Source organism: Hippoglossus stenolepis, chromosome 15, assembly GCF_022539355.2.
Source record: "Hippoglossus stenolepis isolate QCI-W04-F060 chromosome 15, HSTE1.2, whole genome shotgun sequence".
Taxonomy (NCBI): Eukaryota; Metazoa; Chordata; class Actinopteri; order Pleuronectiformes; family Pleuronectidae; genus Hippoglossus; species Hippoglossus stenolepis.
Window position 1 is genome coordinate 12,381,721 of NC_061497.1, and position 23,166 is coordinate 12,404,886.

The 23,166-nt window shown below is 39.8% G+C and overlaps 1 protein-coding gene across 3 annotated transcripts; it reads right to left on the reverse strand.

Annotated features, from left to right (window-relative positions):
• Positions 1-1,506: 1,506 nt before the first annotated feature.
• On the reverse strand, positions 1,507-18,098 carry LOC118121660 (nectin-1). Of its 3 annotated transcripts, none has more exons than XM_035177682.2 (10): positions 17,645-18,090; positions 7,620-7,732; positions 6,803-7,061; positions 5,448-5,565; positions 4,987-5,168; positions 4,785-4,902; positions 4,413-4,564; positions 4,078-4,210; positions 3,891-3,954; positions 1,507-2,606 (listed from the first exon to the last, which is right to left on the reverse strand). In XM_035177682.2, exons 1-10 carry the CDS (start codon positions 17,700-17,702, stop codon positions 2,292-2,294), a joined length of 1,512 nt encoding a protein of 503 aa, XP_035033573.1. In that variant the 5' UTR covers positions 17,703-18,090; the 3' UTR covers positions 1,507-2,291. The 3 variants fall into 3 exon arrangements, 2 of the variants coding, with proteins under 2 accessions (XP_035033573.1, XP_047199280.1); XR_004698370.2 differs by having other exon boundaries at positions 2,521-2,606; positions 4,074-4,210; positions 17,645-18,098; XM_047343324.1 differs by having other exon boundaries at positions 3,891-4,210; positions 17,645-18,096.
• Between the last annotated feature and the right edge of the window lie 5,068 nt (positions 18,099-23,166).

Genomic DNA, 23,166 nt, shown 5'->3' on the forward strand with positions numbered 1-23,166 from the left:
CAAAAACAAACAATCAAGTGAAACGCCATGGAGAACCTTTATCATTCAGTAGAGCGTATATCACCCTAACTGTCCCCCCTTATGAAACCACATTTAACTTCACGAGAGCTTTTTCTCTCATGGCAGCTTCCTACTGTGGCAACAAGAACCTAAAATATGCCTTAAAGCTCTGTGAGACTGAAGGGAACTGAACAGTTAGTTGACTCTTTCACACACACAAGTCAAATAATCCAATGTTAATTTAAAAGCTATTGATTATATTTGAGGTTCTCTGAAACTCCCATATTAGCGTGTACACTTTGTGAAGAATAGTCAAACTTAGGAAATAAAATAAATAAAAATATGATCTCGTTAATTCCACTTCTTGAGAGTCAAAGTCACTGTTTCTTATGTATCATATTAAACTGCAACAATAAACAGCCTTTAATGGACTCAAGGAGGATGCTGTTCCTCACTAATTATTGGTTTGTAAGTTGTAACCATGAGACATCAGTAATATTTCACCTCCATATTCTAGTTAGTCCAAGAGTCAAACTTCCTTCGTCTTGTCTCCAGCAGGGATCAGCCGTCCTGTCGTCTCTGATTGTTTTTACAGTGACGACTGTCAGCTGACACATGATCCTGTTATTGTTGAGACAGAACTAAACAGAAGTAATTGGCTAAAGCTGTAAAGGTTTAGGCCAGTGATCGTACGTGTGTAGTGGGGGGAAGGGGACATATCAATCAAACTGAAAATGGCCACTCGCCTCTTTTACTTCAGCCTACAATGTTTTTATATACACTATGTGTGTCATGTTCTCCTGACGTTGTTCAATAGTTATCTGATCTGGTCTTGACGTGCACTTAAAAAGTGAACTGGACCTACAATGTATCCCAGCACTGCAGAGAGGGAAGCTTATTATGTCAGAGGTGATGACTTTGGGTCTCTGCCAATAACCATTGTGTTATTAGCAAATGGTTTAAGTGCTTATTCAGCGATTTTCATTATTTGCCCAAGTGACTGCAAGAGTGAAGAAGATTGTCAGAGCTGACTTAGGTTAATATACAGAGATAGTGTCACAGCTAAGATAATTTGTTAGAACAAATAAGTCATATCAATAATCATACATTATTTAAAAAAACACATTTTCAGAAGAAATACAATTGATTTAAATAATTACATCCAGTTATCCAGAAACACATTTTGAGGGATTTTGTCTCTTGCAACTTTTAAGTATCGAACATATTTCTTTAAGTATTTGATAAAAACAACGTATCCGGTATTTATTTTAACAGTGTCCTACTTCCTACATGTGCTGGAAGTGGTTGACCAATCATAACAGAGTGGGCCAGCTGGCCAATCAGAGCAGACTGGGGCCTTAAAGAGGCAGAAAACCAAGTGTTTCAGACAGAGGCTGAGAAGAGGAGCTGCAGTAATGGACAGTCTGTGTTTTCTGAACCTTAGAGCATTCAACCCTTTCAAGTAACAGCCTAAATTAAAATTCTCAGTCGAGTGTACACCACTGATACAAGTTCACATGATAACTTTTATTTATAGCAAATGCTAAAAATTCACGGTTCATTCAACAGCCAGTGCCAATGAATACTAAAATCCACAGATACCACAAATAAAAACATCAACGTCATAGATCTCAAAAATGTCTTCTGTAAATAAAAAATGTTGTTTTCTTTGCAAAGAAAAACATAAATCATACAAAATACAAGCACAGTAAAAGTATAACATGAGGACAGAAGGTACAACCAGAAGATGAGATCTGGGATTGTCAGAGTGCACAACACAGCTAGGATACAGAGAAAGTTGACTTTAGAGATAGAGGAGGAAACCATAATAAGTTTTTGTTATTTGTTGTTTTGTTTTTTTTACAAAATGATAGAAAGGAGGATAAAGTACAGAATCAGTCACATCAAGAGATAATCCCATACATTCTGTTTAAAGTTTTTTTTCATTCATAAATAATACATCCATGCAATATATTGCATATTCATTCCACAGAAAAGTAAAATCCTCTTTCTCTAACCTAAAACATGGTTCAACAATCTTCCCTTTTCAAAGATTAGATGCCACAGTAAAAGACAGGACAAAAGAGAAAATGCTTCAAAACAAAAGCATCATTGTCTTTTTGAGTTCCAGAGCCGTCCACAACGGTGCATACAAGTGCAGAGACAACTCCTGACAGTCCAGGGTTCAACATACATCTCCAACCTCCTCCTCCTTGGCAAGGTTTGGGTTTGAATCGGGTCGTTTCATCTGAGCTCACTGCAGAGGTTTGAGTTTGTGACGAGGTGCTGGTTCAGACGTACTGCTCTTTAGGAAAAGTGTATGCCGCCACTCCCGGGGGAGGAGAAGACAGGCCCGTTACAGAGGGGTATTTAAAGATGGCCATGGTGTGTGAGGGAGGAGAGAAGGTGTTTTTCGACGTGTCGGTGCTGCTGCTGCTGGTCGTGGTGGTGGGTTGTGAGGAGTGGTAGGGGTGCTGGGGCAGAAACGACAGAGGGGGGTTGATGGGAGGGGAGTAGGGCTCGGGGTAGTCCTCCTTGTTACAGGCCAGTCTGTAGCTCACATAATCTGCTGTGTTAGGAAGCTCTTCATAAAACCGTCCTGAATGCTGTGGAGACATGAGAGTTGTACGTTAAAGCTCAAAATTAATACAATACATTTACACATATAGTTTTACACAGGCTTCCCTGCATCACCTTCCGTTGGCACGAAATGCTGCGAGGATTATTACTGGTTTAAGAAAACATGGCTGCCTAAAACTGATTGTAGCCTCGCTGCATCGGCTTCTTGTTTGTTTTCGCTTTTATCCTAAAATTGTATTGATGACTTTTATCGCTTTACACAACCAAGCATCTGTGTATATCCAGGATTTACTAACTCCTTATGAGCCTGCACGCCATCTTAGATCAACTGATAGTCTTCTGGTAAATCCCAGTTGGTGACTAAAGGATAAAGTACAGGCCCCCAAACTCTGAAATCTACTTCCCAGCTGAGATCAGAAATGTAACATCTATTACTGCTTTTAAATCCCTTCATAGAATGTTCTTCTATTTCGTTTCTGGATGAATTTCAATATATTCTATTTACTTACTTTTTTTTTTGTTGTTTATGTTTATACATGTGTTTATGTGTTATCCTATTGTGAAGCACCTTTGTAACTTTGTTAAGAAAAGATTAAAAGCTTATTGTTATGATCACATTATTATTAGAGTTTCTGAGCTTGTAGCAGTACTACAGAGGGATGTTTGGTCCCCTAGTGTTTTTTTCTCATCATGCTCATGAGGATGAGCTCATCTGTGACACAATAAACTTTCCTGCCAAAGGTTTTAATGCTTTTTCACTGACCTACGGTTTGCTGTTTCTGTATCAAGAAATGCAGCAATTTGCCAACAAAGATAGGGAAATAAAACTACATGCAAGTAAACATAGATGTATATACTACAGGTTTCAAAATGTTCATAATAATGCATTCGACACAATTGACACATTGACACATGATGCATTTTGGTGAGGAAACTAAATATAACAGAAACTTCACACTGTAATATTATGGATGAAGACTGATGTAGAGTAGAGACTACTTGCAATTTGTGAAGTGATGCATTGTAATGGCTTCTTTTGTTTGTGACAAAAACTTTTGAGAAGAGCTGAAGGGAGAGGGTGAAGTGTTGTTTTCTGTAGCAGCTGCTTCATGTATTATTCAGCATCAGCTGCCAATGACTCTACTATTACCAGCCAGCATTAATTACATTGAAAACTATATTATTATACGACCATTATAATTCACACTCAAATATAACAGGTAGTGTGGAACTGCCATCACAAATTATAAAAATCTGAGGGAAAATATTTTTCACAGCTGTATATGAATTATAGATACAAGACACTGTACCTGGATATCGTCTCCTGGTCTTTTCCTTATCGGCTGGGACGGTTTTCTGGACGGAGAATCATTTCTGATCAAGGAGGAAAACAGAATAAAAGATGGATGATGAGGATGGTAGTGAAGGACACAAACCATAATGGGACAAAGAGCAGGTGAAACAGAGGGAAGAAAAGATAATGTGGTGTTTACATACGAGGAGTTGTCCTTTCTACTTCTGATTTTGAGCACCAGGACTGTGATAGTGATGCCCATGAGCACTCCAGCAGCCAGCAACAAGGCGATGACACTGATGACATCACCTGTTGCTATCTGCGGTAGAGGCTTTTCTGCAGAGAAAGACACAGTAATAAAGGTTCAAACATACACGTATACTTTTTAGAGTCATGCAAGAAAAATAGGAGCATAAAGAAAAGTATAACACAAAGCAACAGCAGGATCAGATGAAGTTATATTGGGAGGAATACTTGTTCACTTATTAATTTACTCTTATCATCAAAACAAATGACCCCAGAGCATAAGTGAACGTACCTATGACGCTGACCTCCACAGAGCCCGATCGTGTCCCGATGCTGTTGGTGGCGTCACACACGTATGTACCTTGCAGGTCGTATGTGACCGGCCCCTTAAAGCTGAGGACGTTGTCACGGATCTCAGCACTGTTCGGTATGGAGCCATTAATCCTGCAGAACACAGAATATTACACTAAAATAATCTGGAAACACATTGTGAAACAAATTCTCTACCTGCACACATCATTAACAGCCTCAGACACCAACGTGGTGAAGGTAAGAAACATTGAATTTAGCATCGTGTGCAGGAGAAACGTGTGACACTTCTACATTTCACTGTGTGTTCTAAAAAGTAAGAAATAGCAAATGAGTTACAGAGAGTTGTACTCACAATTTCCACTGATACAGAGAGACGGTTGGGTTGGCATCAGCATTGCAGCTCAGCTGGACGTTCTCTCGGTTTAGATACCAGTTTCCATCAAAGCCGTCCACTGAAACATCTGGCTCATCTGGTAAACACACAAATGTAAAATTAATTTTGATTCAGAGACTGTGGAGTTATGAGGCTATTGTTACGAATGAGCGAGACTCACACTGGATATCGAGGGTGACACTGTCAGTATAGACTTCCTCGTTGTAGCTGGTGACACAGGTGAGCGTCTCCTTGTGTGTTTCTTTGCTTGGCACCAAAATGTAGTCACTCTGAACAGTGAACGTCCCGTCTGAGTTCCTGTACTCTCGAGTGGTCGCCTCTCCCGGCACCTTCGTCTCCCAACTGCTCACACCCACGAGGAACCAATCAAACACAGATGTAGATAGATACTGTAAATGTGTGAACTCTAAATAAAAGGCAAGGGTTTCCTTAATGGGTGTGTAGAAGAAGAAGAAGCAGAAGATTTAAAATTCAATAAGACAAAAGCGTAGTGGTGGGAAAAAACGTCTATGACAGTGTAGCAATGCTAACCATAATAAAGGGAGGGCTAAACACTCCTCATCTCTAAATCACACACACACACACACACACACACACACACACACACACACACACACACACCTAATGACACCCGGTGGTTTTCCATTGGCAGAGATGCAGGTGGCCACAGGTGTTTTCAGATTGGACGAACGAGCCACCAGCGTCGGGGTGGACAGACTCATCTGAGTTGTCGGGCGAACTGAGGGAATTAAAATGAACAGAGATGATCAGACACGAGAAGGCGTTTGGTTGATTTAAAGCCCGTCCAGGGTGCGGACAGGTAAAAGCTGGTACTTTAGCTTGACAGTAAATATAAAGAGCAGTTAACTCAACAATAAATCTTGCATTTGCACAAAACTACACATTTCCTAAAAAAATCCTGTGAAAAGAAGATTTTACAGAACATCATTATTATTCAAAATGAAGTATCAAATAAAAAGATTAAGACTTCAAAAATGTTGGATCATTTTCTATGTGAAATGCAAAGACAGCATTCAGCAATAAATTAGCTTTTTTATTACTCAAAATCATAAACAGAATATGGTATTTTGGTATGGTATTAAGTTTGTGGAAGTTCAATATTGACCATGGAAAGAGTTAATTGTCTATATCTAACAGTAATAAATCAGATAGGAACCACTTAATCCAAACAAGGCTTATACATCGAACCAGCAAGTTGGTCAATAGTGAAAGGGAAGACAGGAAACATGGGGTGAGAGAGTGGGGTGTGTGACAAACAACCACACAGGCTGGAATCAAACTGTGGGCGCTGCAGTTGTGTGACCCCTCACTACAGGAGCGCACTTTGACTGTGTCTCAATTCAGGAGCTGCATCCCTCAGTCTACGCAGTCTACCCAGCCCATGAGGACCGCTTTCTTCAGAGGCCGAACAGGATGAACCAAAATAAGACGGTCTGGTCTACAGAGGCTTTCCCTGCTCGGCGTCACTGGCTTGTCCTGTCCTTATTGCTGTTGCCTAGCAACAGATATGAAGTTGGACATGCCGAGAAAAGATGAAAGTCCCCTGGTGTGTACCATTTGCTGTGCAATTGAGTTTAAGCGTGATACTCAAGCATTGGACGTCTCGTTGTTTGCTGGCACAATTACCACATTACTATTGTAGCCTTTGTTGCTTGGGGATGGAAGGATGCATTTGTTGGCCACAACCAAATAAATGCAAACAACAGCTGTAACCTGGGCTTTGCAGCTCAGGTTAGCTCAGTCCTTCTCTCTCAGTCTCTCCTCGTGTTTGTCTCTCGAGTTTCTGCTGCTGCCTTTTTAATCCAGAGAGAGCTAATTGGTCAATTACTCTCAACTCTCCCTGGTTCACCTGGAGGTGCTCACTGATGCACCTCCACAATATGCTGTACTAATAAACATAACAAATCCTAATATTCAACAACCTCTGCTCAGATCGTCACACACGTGTGTCTTACCGTAGACTGTGAGGTTCACAGTGTTCTCTCTGTTCCCTGCGGGAAACGTGGTGTATTCGCAGATGTAGCTGGACTCGTCAGTGAGGCGGAGCGAGGAGAAGCTGATGGTGGTGTCTTCAAGGGTCGGAGTGCGTCGCCTCACTGCCGCATTCTTGAAGGTGACACGGTCCCTGTAGGGCGGGGCCACGGACACACCCAGGGAGGGGTTGGCGATCGCCACATTCTGCTTGGTGCCATTCACCAGTTTCTGCCATGTTACCTAAGATGGACCCAATGTAAGTTAATGAGGGGGTAAGAAAAAATTTGACTTTATACGAAAAAAGACAACCTCAACTTTTATTTCTATAAAATGTATTGAAACAGGAGTTCACTAAGGCTTGAAATGTTGAGTAGAGACTCATTTTAGATTGAGGACTGTCTTAAAAAACAGTAAAATGTGCGTGCTAGAATCAAGTGTTATAAATTATATTATATTCAAATGCTTAAGTCAAAGTATCATTTCCGCATCACTGTCACTTTCAGAACAAATTCCCGAAGCCTTTTTCACACAGTGACACATGTAAAACCACCATTAATAATCCAGTTTAATACGCAATGCAAAATCCGGTTTCTGATGCAAAAATATAGCTAAATTAAATGAATCACTGGATGTATAAGAACGTAGGTTCAACAGATTACTTAAGCGCAGATAAACACATGGACAGGGTTTATGATGAAATATGGAATCTGTGCTCTGAGTTTCTATAGTATCATCGGATTTGGGAGTTTTTGTATTTAATGTCAAGTTATCCATATGTTCAAGAGGACAACTGAATACCTGTGAGATTTTGACAGGGGGGAAGCTGTTGATGAACCGACAGCGGAGATCCACCTTTGACCCGACATACCCCGCCTTCCCATCATCCATCTCCACAGTCTGGCTTTTTATTCCTGAGGGAGAAACGTGAGTGTTAAAGACATGAAAACACGCTCACCTAAACTGGGCACACTTACAAATACGCATACACACACGTTGGCAGCATCAGACTGGCACGCTCTAAGCTGTTCACAGTCAGCGCAGCACGTTGAGCCTATAAAGTGAGCTAAGCTGTCAAAGATGGTACATTTTAGCAGCTGAGGTCAAAGGTCATGGATTAGAGTGAGGTATAAATAAGCACGATTTGTTTGGTTACTGCTCCCACTGACTTACTGATCCCCTTCAACCAATCCACCGCCGAGCCACAACCGCTTCCTGAATGTACACGAGTCTCGTGTGTGTCTGTCAGCTAAATTGAAAGGTAGCATCATACTCAATCTGACAGGTTCACAGATATTCTCAATATCCCTCATTCAACATCAGTCAGTGACAATCAGCCATCTTTGAATACATCTCATCTTTCCATTAATATCTTTTACAAACTTTTTTTACAAAAGAAATTGTTTATTTTATGGTTATTCCCTTTGAAAACCCTTTACCTCTATAATGTGGCAGAACATGAATACATATGTTTGAAATATTGTGCTTGAAAAAACAACAGATACGATAAGTCAGAGTTCGTCCTGCGGCCAAATAGTTCCATGTTATTGATGGAGTATTGATCAGTCCATTAGTGTTCTAGTCTCTGACATCAAAACTACAGCTGACCCCTCTGACAAGAGTGGCTCAGCTTTGTTAGAGTTTCCTCTCGAAATGTGCACTTATCTTCTTACATCTGGCTATCTATTAGCATTAGATTCAATTATTTAAAGTCAGGACAAAACAATATCTTACAATCTTCTTTAAAAGAACAAGTTGGAAACAGAGACAGAGGAGAAGTCTGCAAAAACACACTTTGTTATGATAGAAAGAGCAAGAGTTCATCTAGTGTCAGATCTGTAGACTGTGGGGGTGTGGAAAGGGTCTTAGCATCTAATGTAAGAAATTGCATCATCATACTGGATGACATTTAAAAAATTCTTCAACAATAACCCAAATAAAGGTCAAGCACAGGAAGTCTCTGTACGAGAATAGAGAGGCAATCAGCCCTGAAATACAGTGAAGAATCGAGGTCATATGCCTGTAAAGAGATGAATTGATCTTAATTTAAATCAACAAAAATTACCTCACAAGGCTGTACATAAGGCTTATTAAGTTCAATGAATGAAAGCTATACTTGTTATACTTGAAGCTGTTTTAAAGTGTGGGTGAGAGTACAGTTTATATATTCAATTTAATTCAATTTGTATAGCGCCAAATCATAATATACATTATCTCAAGGCACTTTACACAGGAGGTCAAGACCTTAAGAATCATAGAGAAACCCAACAGTTCCCACAATGAGCAAGCACTTTGGTGACTGTGGAGAGAAAAAACTCCCTCATTAACTGGAAGAAACCTCTGGCAGGACCAGACTAGACCGGATGGGGTGAGCAGAGAAAATGTTGAGTGGAGGAGAGATGGATGGAAAAGAGGGGAGAGAAGAGAGAGAGATAGAGGGGAGGGGGAGAGAGAGGAGAGAGAGACCAGGAACAGTTGTGCACCATCAGGTTTCAGCTCTGACTAGTTATAATGAAATAAATAAAAGTGTAAATATGTTATTAATGATAGCAACAACAATTATATATATATATATATATATATACACATATATATATAACATTGTATAGACAATACCGTATTCTCTGAAGCTTAAGTGTCACTGCACTTTTAAAACTGCACAAGGTCACTTAAGACCTGCAAAATTTCAGAGAATGTTTTGACAATTACATTGGTTAAATTGAGGTACAAATTCAGTGTCTTATTCAAAATCACAAAAACATAAATTTGACTGATGAAAGACAGAATCTTGTGCTTTGTTTAAAGTTGATTTATGATACACATATAGAGCACGGATTCACATTGGTAACAAACAGCATGTTACATTATAAGTACGTTTCTTTTTACCTGCAAGATGAATATAAAAAAACACAAAAGCCTCAATTAGATGAAGAGTATATTATTCCTATATTTGTTTGGTCCTGTTTTTCAATATAAATCCAAGAAAAAATAATTCAATATGCAGATATTTGGTATATGGTGTGTTTTTGTATGTTCTATAAATATAAACATGCATATAAAAGCTTGAAAACACCTTTATGTTCCTCCACCTGCACTGCTGACATCCACAGGTTTTATAGTTTTGTACTGGAGTGGGATTTTATAACCCATTGTGTGTTTGTGTGGGTCAGTGGGAGGGGAGAAGGTCAGCAGTGGGAATAGATTACAGCATTTAGGATATTAAACCGCATCTGCATCAGAGACTCTGTGGTCCATTTGATGGTGTACATATACGCAGCTCACAATTACAAAATGTTTTAGCCGGAAATATTGTGGATTTAACCATCACAAATTTGTTTGTGCATTTTTAAGCTTCTGTTACAGACGAAGAACCCTTGGTTTAATGTTATGTGAATGTTCTGTGATTAACTGAGGCTCAGTTTCATCAGCTTTTACCATCTCATTTTAAAGTCAAACACTCTGAACTCCACTGACCTTATTATGGTAGATTGATATCAGGATTTTGATTATGGCCATGTTCCGTATGCATTGTATTCATCTGTGAGAGGATAATTTACTGTATCTCTGATGGATGAAATGTATGAGACCTGTCTTAAAGGAGCAGGTTGACATTTTAAGAAATTTGTCTGTACAATAACTGATTCATAGCTACTTCCTGTTTACACCAGCACATGCATGAGTGATATGTGTTTTCAGGTGTGTTAGTACAGGCTGAGTTTATTTCTGATACAGAACTTAAAATATTGTCTGGTTTGAGATCTTTGATCTTTGTTTTAAAATGGACTTGTTGTGGACATCAGTAAATACAGGAAGAGCTCACGAGCAAGTCAGTTTGTAATTTCAGCCCTGTCTTCTAATGGAAGTGTTGATGGTTTAGGTCTATTTTGTTCATTTAATTTGATCATTTTTCACTTCATTTGTTTATTTTTGGGGGCCTCTCTGTAACCCAGGATGACAGAACCTAGAGTAAAGTCAGAAGAGGATTATACACCACATGTGTTAATACTGAGTCAGTAGACTTAGGATGCCAGATAGATAGGAGGACATGAGGACATTCACTGACTTTCTTCGAGAGAGATAGAGAAGACACGACAATGGTTTGGTGAGATGAGCCAGGGTTTACATACATTTGTCCAACAGAGAAGCTCCACGTGAAAAGTAATTTCAAGATTTTACTGGAGTTTATAATACTCCTCAGATTTGATGGCAACACAACTGCTGACTTCTTAACTTTCTGTACGGCTCATCAGCCTGGTTTCCCTGATGCATCCAGTAATGAGAATAAATACTTCAGCTTAAGACATAATTTGTCTCCAGACAAAAAATGATTCTGTCCCCCTGAAAGATTTCCTTCACAATGAGGAGATAAAGTACCTTTCAATGAATTAAACACATTTCTTTGGCTTTGTTCTGACCCGGTATTAACATACTTCTCAAATGATCCAATCACAAGCAGACAGCTCTGAGTTCATCAGTTCACGTCTGGCATTAGCATGTGTCTCCTCATGTGTCTCGAGCGACCAGGGCCCAGGATGTATTTGGGTTCCACAGCAAAAAGAATGTGGCCGTATGTGTCCCACACCACCTCTGGATGTAGTCTGAGTGATCGGATCTCAAATGGGTCAATAATTTTTAATTGTGTTCACACCTGAACTTACAGCTGTCCACATGTGAAGTTAAAACCAAATCTAAACGGGACTTTTCTCTAAAGACCACCCATCAAAGTCACATACACAATACTCTGAAGCTACATTCGCACCAATACATTTGGATTTTAAAATGTATTGGTGCGGATGTGGTCCTAACACAGGACCGGAGTTTACACACTAAAACGGGCCAGCAGCGTTTCCAGAACGTTCAATTTTAGAGACACCAAAACTCCGGAGTAGTGTGGTCGCAGGTGTAAATGTAGCAAAAGTGATGTATTTGAAAACTAACAGGTTTTAGTGTAGATGTGGCCTGAGAGTCGTCCCCCTACTGAGCTCTGTAGCTGAGCTGATTAGGGGCTTTAGGTGGAGGCAGAGCAGAAAGAGAGCCCACAGCTGACACACACACACACACACGTTTATATCTCGTTTGCCCACCTTCCTCTTTTCTGCTGGGTCCATTCACATTCTTCTTTTGTTTAGACTATAGGAAATGACCTCAGCAGTCGTCCGGACAAAAATACATAAACAGCAGCACACAGGCAAGAGACGATCATGGGAACGTAACAAAACAATGGCAATATTGTTTCACACTTGAATGTTCAGCATGTAGGAACAGCAAGGGCATCACAGCATGCTGCTGGGCTTTTTGTTTATATACTGAAAAGGATATCCTCCATCTTTCTTCATTAAGTGAATCTATTTTCAGCCTTTTCTTGTCTCTCTGTGAGGGCAATGGAGAGACAGTGGCAGGTGTTTCTGGTTATTATGAAAAAATATGGGAGAAACACGTGTGTAATGTTAAATGTAATGTCATTCACGTACACTCTCTGATTGCTGTTTCACATTTCAGCACACAACAATGAAATGTAAGTTAGATGCAGCAATAACAATGAACAAAAAATAAGACAGACATCCCAATATACACCGAATCAGAATGAAACAGATATGTCATAAAATCCTAAATAATTTTTTTGTCATATAAATGATTGAATCTGAGCGATAACCTAAAAGACACATTAAAGGTGCTATGTGTAAGTATTTTAGTTTAAAATATTCAAATTAAAATGATCTTAAACTATCGACAAAATGTGAAGAAATAACAGTTTTGACATTACATCAAAGATGTACATGTATTGTGTCACACAGATATTTACTGAAGTTAGCATGTTAACTGCCCCTGGCCTGTTTCGTCTTATAATATAACTTTGTACCTCAAGAGGAGATAGTGTGACATGATAGCGTCCAACATGAGAGGACGAAGAAGCAGCACGGCCCAGAGGAAAAGAAGTGATATCACTATTTCCTCGAGATTGGTGAACGAGTTTAGTTGTAAATACTAAGTTTTGCTATGTAGCATCAGCAAACACACATTTAAAACAATCCAGAAGTCACTCAAAACCACAAACATTAACCTGTAGGATTCACTAGGTGAATCCTCTGGGGACCATGAATGTATGACAAAAATTGTAAAGACCAATCTAAAATGATACCTATTTAAATAAATGTAAGGGCTCTATTCAAACAATCTACAATGTGTTGTTTTTTCTTTTTTTATATTACTACATCAGACGCATAGTTCAAAGGGTTGTCCTTAATTATATATGGTCTTTATGTTATAAACCCTTCAGAATGCCATCACCAATTCCCTTTAAAACCCAGGTGCACTTTCGCCTTGGTGGATTGCCAATATAAATGGGATTAGTGTGTCAACAATGCATTTGACCACACTCATGGGATTAGGTGCATTTGCTATTCAAACAGCGTGGGCACTGCACACACAATGACAACTGCATTGTTCTGACACTATACGACTTCATACATCACACTGCTTTGTGCTGTGTTCGAGAAAAGGCTCCTCACACATTAAGGTTCATAAAAACTACATAACATCAGCAGCCATAAGCAGCAATGACATTCGCCATTACTGTTAAAATGGACGTCTTAACAGACCATTCATGCATGCAGTATGTGTCCAGATTAAAAATATGAAGGTGACATCCTTGTCTGCAGTGATGCTGTTAATACAAATCATCACATTACACTGCAATGTTCCATGCCCCATCAAACCACATCTACCTCCAGCCTCCCTCACTTGCCTACCAGACGGCTACAGATACAGAGAAAAAACCTCTGACCTCATGCAACAGACGAGAAAATGAAAAACACAGAGAGAAAGAGTAGACGACAGATTAACTGTTTAATCTTTAGGCCATCAAATCTGTGATTGATCTGGGATTACACTGTGTATTTGTGTCTTTGGCCTTGTGACTTACAATGTAGGGAAACCTTAGGCAGAATGAAGACCGAGCGAAAAAACACACAATGGTCAAACTAAAGACTCATGTGTGATATGATTACTCTACACCACTACCTGCAACTTGACTCTTCAAATATTTGTACATTTTACATGGTATCTCTCAACAGATTGCGTAGCATCACAGCAAACCAGCAACTTCACCAAAGATGAACTCTGACATTTGGATATCCACTTTACCAAATGATATGCACTGCTGCCCATTTTTTCCTGATTGGAATTGAGAACTCTTCTTCTCCCCTCGTTTTTTCCCTCCCTAAATTGATTGTAATCTCTCATTGTTTATGACTGGTATCTGTGCAGACACACACACGCGCATGCATGCATGTAGATGTGTGCATGTTTGTGTGGGTGTGTAATCTCTGTGACACTACAGGAACCCGGAGTGTGTGTTTGGCCGGTGTTCAGCGGGCAGCTCACAGGATTACGATGACTGTTACTGCTGCATCTGTGTTTTTGGACATGAAGGGAGAATATAAAAGATGGAGAGAAATTAAGAAAGAAGTCTGTGGAGGACGATCAACTGGCCGAGAGAAGAGGAGAAGGGGGAAATGGGGCTTCAAATGAGCCGACTATGGTGCAAAAAGGAGAATGACTCAAAATGGAGGGGGGGTAGAAGGGCTGTGTGTTTGTCCTGGATTATTTCTGTGGAGCAGCGTCTGTGTGTTCCAGCTGTGGACGGTGGATTATGCTAAAATTCATGAGGATGTCTGTCTGTCGGCCTTGTCTGTGTCTTTCTGCAGAGAACTTTTCTATGCAGGGGGAAAAACATATTAGTGACTCTCCGTGACAGCACCCTCATCAATTTGGTGGCAACCTCACAAGGAGCTGCCAGCCCTGAGGAGCCACTCTGAGTAGGAGAAGACAGACACGCTGCAGCAACAGTCAGCCGGCTGATGGGACTTGGCAGCGATCATGTTGTTACACTCTTGCTGCTCCCTGTGCAGCTCTAATCCACTGGTCTGTCCTTCAACATGACAATCCTACACACATGGTGCGACCTCACACTCGCTAATAACACATACACACATGTATTGCACACCAGCAAATTACTGCTCAACTGGCCAACGGGGGGGTTACCACAGACTGAATGAAAAAAGCAATCACAGCAGATGCAGCAGCTGAACACTTCCGTATGCCGTATACCACCCCTGCCCCACCCCCCTTGTAATACACAGCTACAACTCTGATGCCAGCTGCATGTTTGGCCCCCAGCTTAGTGTGATTACACCAATGCACCTGTTACTATGAGGCAAGAGTTAGACACACAGAACTCTGCAAGATGTGCGGAGGCCATCTGCAGGAGCAGCCGCAGACGAGGTTATTCAGAGTGGAGTTGGGACCAACTGAAAAATACACACCAGTCTGCTGAAGCTGTCTAATTTGCATTGATCAAGAATAACGTTGTTTAGTTTCAGAGAGTAAATCATTTCGATATGCAGATGAAAATGATTAGAACTGACACTAACATACTGAGCATCAAATACAACATCAAACATTAGTGAAAACAAGAAAATCCCTGAAGCTATAGAATAAATCACATGAAGAATAAACTTAATTTTGAAAATGTATAATAACGGTTTTATAAGTTGTTATTAATCCCTTCAGTGATAGTGTATATTAAACCATTTACTGATGAGGAACACATCAGTTGTTAGCTTTTAAGCATTTTGCTTGCCACCTAGTGGTTGGCTGCAGTATGGATCATAAATCAAGTCTCCATGTTAGCGGTATGGACATGGACCAGAGTAAGAAGTAAAATAAAAAAAATATTTTTTTAGGTTGTTCTTATCACATTGATATTTGTTCAAATGTAATTTTTTCTGATAAGTTTGGTTTTAATTAGTTATAAAAACAGGGTTAAATGTCATGATTGACAGCTGAGACTAATAGTGATTGGATGAACGAGTGTATTGACAAGACCTCGTTACCACGACTCATCACCTAAAAGCTACAGCGCAGACTCTGGATCCAAATGTGCAAGATGGTGGCATTCGTATCTAGAATATTTCAACTTAAAATATGGATAATGGGAGGAGGTGCAAACACATTGTCCATCTTAATATACAGTCTATATTTGTACCTTCAGATATGATTATCATGCAAAAGGATTTTCCACAAGCAGGTAACATACTTATTTCAATTTAAAATGGTTTATAAATATAAATAAAACATAAGTCAAATATTACCTCTGCAAAGGAGGTTAAGTTTTCAACCCTATCCATTTGTTTGTTAGTTAGTTTGTTCATTTCTGAGCAAGATTATACAAAAACAACAGAACAGAATTTCATGAAACTGTGGAAGAATGGTTTATAGCTCAGGGAAGAACCTATTAAATATTGATGATTGATGTGTACTGGTATCTGGAGGCAGATCCAGGAGAATTTAAGGAACGGATATCTATAAGTGGATTCATGCCAAAATTTGATGGGTTCCCTCTTAGCCCATCCTTAATTGTCCCATGTCACATCCTTCCAACAAGTTCCATGGAAATCTGTTCAGTAGTTTTTACATAATCCTGCTGACAAACAAACCAACAAACCGACAGAAGTGAAAACATAACCTCCTCGTTGGAGGTCATAAATGGATAATTAATGGGCCTGGAAATTGTTGTGGTGGGAGAAAACAAATGAAAGCACATCGTTTCTTAATTTGTGATCTCTAATTGCTTAATTTGTACTCTTATTTGTGTCCTTCCATTTTAGCAAATGTTGTTTTTATGAACTGAATGACTCGGCAGCCAAATCATTACACATTTTGTTGTGTAATATTGTTGTGTTGACTAAAACTTTCTTTGTGTGTTTTTTAGTCTAGTATGTTAGTATTTTTTTGTGTTATCTGTCCCAGCTTGCATTTTATATAGAAAACTTTCAACTTAAAATATGGATAATGGGAGGAGGTGCAAACACATTGTCCATCTTAATATACAGTCTATATTTGTACCTTCAGATATGATTATCATGCAAAAGGATTTTCCACAAGCAGGTAACATACTTATTTCAATTTAAAATGGTTTATAAATATAAATAAAACATAAGTCAAATATTACCTCTGCAAAGGAGGTTAAGTTTTCAACCCTATCCGTTTGTTTGTTAGTTAGTTTGTTCATTTCTGAGCAAGATTATACAAAAACAACAGAACAGAATTTCATGAAACTGTGGAAGAATGGTTTATAGCTCAGGGAAGAACCTATTAAATATTGATGATTGATGTGTACTGGTATCTGGAGGCAGATCCAGGAGAATTTAAGGAACGGATATCTATAAGTGTGTGAAATTTGGTGCAGCTTGATTGAATATAAGGGGACTGTTAGACCTTGGCGGAGGAATGCACTCTACTGAGTTCAGTTCTACTTCACTACTACTATTAATATACATAAAAGTAACTTATCAGAAAGTGGTGACCTTTTTATTTTTATTTTACCACATGTACTTTAATGAAGATAATGAAGATAGAGATATTGTGAAAATGAAGATAATAGAAGTAAACAGACTCATTGATCTTTGATTCATTACACATGCATATGCTACACATTACTCATCTAAAATAGATCAAATATTTTATGAATTTCAAATCACTCATGTAATATAATCTTTTATAAATTTATACTTTGAATTTAATTTACCTCCTAATGTCAGATATGTTTACTGAACAGTGAATATACAACATACTGGACCTGATCCTGATTCTGAATTGTTCTTTGGCACAGTTTTACTTTCAGTCTGTGCCCTGTGTCTGATCTCCTCGTGAGTGATCGGTAGCTATAGATTAGAAACAGATAAATCAACCATGTCCTGCTCCTGACATCACCAGACTCATCTTCGACCCGCCAGGCGCTAAGAAGAGAAGCAGAGCAGCCATACCTGGAACAACACAGGTTGTTATCAGGAATATCCACAGTCCAGTGTTTTCCATGCCCATGCCACCAGTGCCAGCTTCTCTGTGTGGTTCGATTCCCAGCGTGCACTTGTTTTCTACCTCCTGCCTCCCGGACTGAGTGCAGGTTGCAGGTTCAGCTCCAGCACCGTGAGTCCGCCTCCCCTCAGCGCTCCAAAAAACACACCGAGCTCCCGCTGACTCCGGATCCACAAACTGCACAAAAACAACAAATGTTTCTCAAACTTATCTCCCCGCCTGTTTGTGCGTGTGTGTCACTTTTTCTTTCTCCCGCTTTAAGTCCGACTCCCCGCCGACTGGTGACGGGGCTGCGGCAGCACTGTCCGGTTGAGGCTTGGCGGGGATAAAGCAGCTTAACGCGTGGGCAGATTATTTCAGAGAGAGCCTACCCCCCCCAGTTCAGTTCACTGTCATCCCTGTCAGTGTGTGAGGGCTCAGCTGGATGGTGTGCACATTTACAGAAAAACCAAAAGGCGCAGTCAACATGTTTTAAACGAGCAGACTCAATTAGGACACCAGACAGGGGCGTACATAAAGGAATCAGATCCCGTTGACCAGTGAAGGCCCCCCGTGCTGATCCATCATCCATTGATGAAACTGAGATTTGATCCCTGAGTTGATCTGAGTATGAATTAACTAAACTAGAATGGCACTCAGTCGAGAGCATACCTCCACCATGGACCAGCAGTCCAACCATATTTAAATTCACTAGATTTTAGATTCATACTTTATTCGGATCTGCACCCGATTGCGCACATTCAGGAATATCAGTGCCCGATTTTTTCATCAAGATCTATTAATTTCCCCCTGTGTAATCAGTAAACAATATTTAGGATCCACACCAACTAATTTGGTCTTCAAACAAACAAACAAATGCAGACGAAAACATAACCGCCTCGTCAGGGGTGACTAGAAAGGCCCAACAGTCCCCTAAAATTAAATCAAGCTGCACCAAATTGTTCATACTCATAGATATCAGTCCTCTAGCTAATGTTTTTCATTAAGATCCATGAATTATTCCCTGATAAAATGAAGGGGAAAAATGGATCTGGCCTTTGTCTGGATTCATGCCAAAATTTGATGGGTTCCCTCTTAGCCCATCCTTGATTGTCCCATGTTACATCCTTCCAACAAGTTCCATGGAAATCTGTTCAGTAGTTTTTACATAATCCTGCTGACAAACAAACCAACAAACCGACAGAAGTGAAAACATAACCTCCTCATTGGAGGTCATAAATGGATAATTAATGGGCCTGGAAATTGTTGTGGTGGGAGAAAACAAATGAAAGCACATCGTTTCTTAATTTGTGATCTAATATGTGATCTCTAATTGCTTAATTTGTACTCTTATTTGTGTCCTTCCATTTTAGCAAATGTTGTTTTTATGAACTGAATGACTCGGCAGCCAAATCATTACACATTTTGTTGTGTAATATTGTTGTGTTGACTAAAACTTTCTTTGTGTGTTTTTTAGTCTAGTATGTTAGTATTTTTTTGTGTTATCTGTCCCAGCTTGCATTTTATATAGAAAACTTCTTTTATTTTGTTTGCTGCCCGAACAGGAAGTGATATTTTGTCTCATTTGGACCATGTAAAAAATTATATAAATCAATTAAATGAAAATAAAGACATAGAAATGGTGATCTGATGCTTGTACACTTGGACGTGTACAGGGAGTTGTATAGTATAATGTTAGAACACACAAAAATATCCCACATGCATTTGATATACTAACAGACTGCTGAGATGACTTTTAATGGTTTGGCCTTGTCTAGATGTCCAGGGTGTTTTGCAGAGGAGGGAGGCTCAGGAGAGAAACCTTTTGTAGGCAGGTGAGAAATGAGTGAAACTTGAAAATGAGATCCGGAAGAAAGAGTGAGACAGTGTCTGATGATGAAAATGAACCAGGAAGATGATGTAGGAGGCATCGTGACAGAGAAATGTATTCACGATGGCATCAATTCAAAGGATTCAAAGGATTATTTGTCAACAAGCAGGTATGTGTAGTTGTATTCGTGTGAAATTAAGTTGGGATCCATAACCAGAGATCAAGAAAATGTGAATTTTGAAAACAACACCGATTTTTGGTGTTAATCAATTGTTTTTTTTCAAAGAACATACTGTAATTTTATGTTGTTTTACTCAATATTGTCAAGACAAACTGCTCACAGTGATTAGGCCTTTAGTCAGTATTCAATAACATGCTGTGCTCAAACCCTTTATTCCTTGCTTATCATTTCCTTGTGCAATTTACCCTTTATGTGTATGTTTCTCTGGGGTTACTCCCTCATCCATACACACATGGCTCATATGGACAGCAGACTGATCATCAATCAATGTGTCCAATTATTCTCTACATGAGCAAGCAACTTGTCCAGAATCCTTCCCTCTGAAGTGCATGCTGGGAACAGCACTGTCCTACCACAGAGGTCATGAAATGGGTAAAAGGAGTAAAAAGGATTCACAAGGTCACCTGCAAGTTCATCCTAAATTATTTAACTTCTTACTATGTTGATTATTTCCATACTATATATTTGCTTTATGAGTGTTAGAATTTAAAAAGTGAACTTGAGATGAGGTGAAACTCTACCCCTCCTTTAGTTTAAGCAATGTAGGTCATATCCATCCCTACCACAGCAGCCACTTTAACTTCACATGGCCAAACACTGGCACCTAGTGATACAGGCTGTGAATGTGCACCCAACCCACTTTGTTCCCTTTATTGGCCTTAAGGTGGAGACACTGAGCCGTTATTGTGCATGAGTCATTTGGAATGACAGTGCTAGAAATTTCTAGGGACGTGGAAGGGATCTAAAATATCCCCTGTAATTGTGTGCATTTCTACTGTGAAAGCTATCTATATTCTCTTTCAAATCATTACCCTACAGTAAGTGTACAGTTACATGCTTGTTATGTACAGCAAAAAGCAAGATTAAATCATCATGTAAATCATCTATAATCTAAGAGCAACTTTAAAAATGGAAATCAGAGGGAGAACATAACTTAGAGAGACGTGAAGGGCCAAGCAGAACAAGGTAGTTCTGTGAAGGGAAAAAAGTGAGGAGAGGCCCAGAGAGGAAAGGAGACAAGGTCATTACACAATGATGCTGACGCTGTGTTTTCTTCAGCCAGCCTGCCCATGTGTCCTCCGTCAGACACTGCAGAGGGGAGAGGCAAATCAGCGCTCTCTGGTCCACCCTCAGCCCTCCCACTCTCTCTCCACCTCTCTGTGTCGCTCCTACCTCGCCTCAGGAGTCAGATGCTCTGCAGTGCTGCACACTGAGGCACAAAATACCATCACCGGACGAGTGCACAGAGGCAGGAGCTCCTTCATCATCCAGTCCTGAAAGGAGGTAAGATCCCTGAGAGATGTTTCGCTGCAGATCAGAGAAGTTGTGTGAGCACTAGGGTCAAATCTGGACAACAAAGAATGTGCTAGATCAGAGGTCACTAACAGGTGGACCGCGGTCCGAGTCCGGACCCAGAAGCCGTCCCGTACGGACCCGGACCTACAGCCAAAACAGAAGGTTATGATTTAAAACCTGACGGGGCGCTTCTATTTGTAACTGGCGCAGCTTTTGTAGTCTTTACGGTAGTGGTTTAGCGGATGAGAAAACGCACAGACGAATTCCATGCGAGTTAAGCCATCCCATGTGATACTACTCAGCCAATAAAGTATGTGCATTCCAGGCGGTAAACATTGCGACTCTACAGTGCGGACAGATGAGAGAGTTAGAGACAAGTTACACACGAAAAGACGGTAGAAAGAAAAAGAAAGATAGCGATACAGGTAGAGAAAACAAAGGGAGAGATACAGTCGACTGAGCCGGAGAAAGGGAGAGAAGCAGAGGAGTGAGACGGAGAAAGGGAGAGAAACAGAGGAGTGAGACGGAGAAAGGGAGAGAAACAGAGGAGTGAGACGGAGAAAGGGAGAGAAACAGGAGTGAGACGGAGAAAGTTGAGAAACAGAGGAGTGAGACGGAGAAAGGGAGAGAAACAGGAGTGAGACGGAGAAAGGGAGAGAAACAGGAGTGAGACGGAGAAAGGAGAGAAACAGGAGTGGGACGGAGAAAGTTGAGAAACAGAGGAGTGAGACGGAGAAAGGGAGAGAAACAGAGGAGTGAGACGGAGAAAGTTGAGAAACAGAGGAGTGAGACGGAGAAAGGGAGAGAAACAGGAGTGAGACGGAGAAAGGGAGAGAAACAGGAGTGAGACGGAGAAAGGGAGAGAAACAGAGGAGTGAGACGGAGAAAGTTGAGAAACAGAGGAGTGAGACGGAGAAAGGGAGAGAAACAGACGAACAAAGTGGGGGAGTGGGATATAAGAGGGGAAGAAAGTTATTCTAAAACTGTTCAATTGTTAAGATGTGTTGAGATTTATTATCTGTAAAATTGGTTGAGACTTTTGAGTCAAGATGTGAAACAGAAAAAGGGAAATTCAAGCTTTTGCTCCCTTTATTTTATTTTTCTGAAGTTAAGCCCTTTATTTGAACATGCACAATTTTCACATTTTATTTATTTTCTCTTATTTTGAAATGCAGCCCTACTTTTATTTAGTTAATGAGAGAACATTATACATATCTGCAATCATACATATATGTTCAGTTCTATGTTACGTGACAATAAATATTGTCAAGAAGTTTTTGAATCGTACTGAATTCATTTGATTTGACAGTCAGGTATTTACTCCATGCAGATGTTGATACAACTACTAGGCTACTTAAATATATATCACACTAAATAGTTAGACATTATGATCTTCCGGACCTTTGCTTCAAGAAATTTTCTCTAACTGGACCTCTTTAAATTTTAGTTGAATACCCCTGTGCTAGATCATCTAGATTTGCAGGGGGTGATAACAGAAAACAATCAAGTTCAATAAATAGAAGTTTTTAACTTGGCATTTAAATCCATTAAGGCTCGGGATAGTGATACAAGCCAAACTGTGCCAAGGGCAGTGGGAAAATATGAGGAATAGTGTAAAAAACAGGAGATTAAACGGAAGAGAGAAAACATCTATGTCATCTTTCACTTTGAATCCTGTCCAGTCATTCGATTTTCCCACAGGTGGTTCTGTAGACAATATTTTATAAATTAGATCAGAGTATCTCAGCCTTTTCAAACCAAGGGACAAACCTGTGTTTGCTGTATACTTTTTTCCTTTTGTTCTTTTTGAATCCCTTTACTATAAATGATGTCGTGACCTCAACCAAAACTACATCACAACTGCCTGGAGAGCCTGGTTGAGAAGCAGAAATGGATTATAACTCGATTAGTCTTATCACTGTAAAGCCATGGATTGTTTATGTTTTACTTTTACATGATGATCTTTGTAATGTGATTTTCTTTCTCTCATTTCCTCTCTTGTTCTCAAAGTTGGATGGGTGCTTTTCCATCATGCTCAAGTCTCTGTTTGTGTGTGGAGTGCTGGGAGGTGAGAATCCTGCTCAGTTACGTAAAGGCTTCTGGTGCAATGAAAGGAAATATAC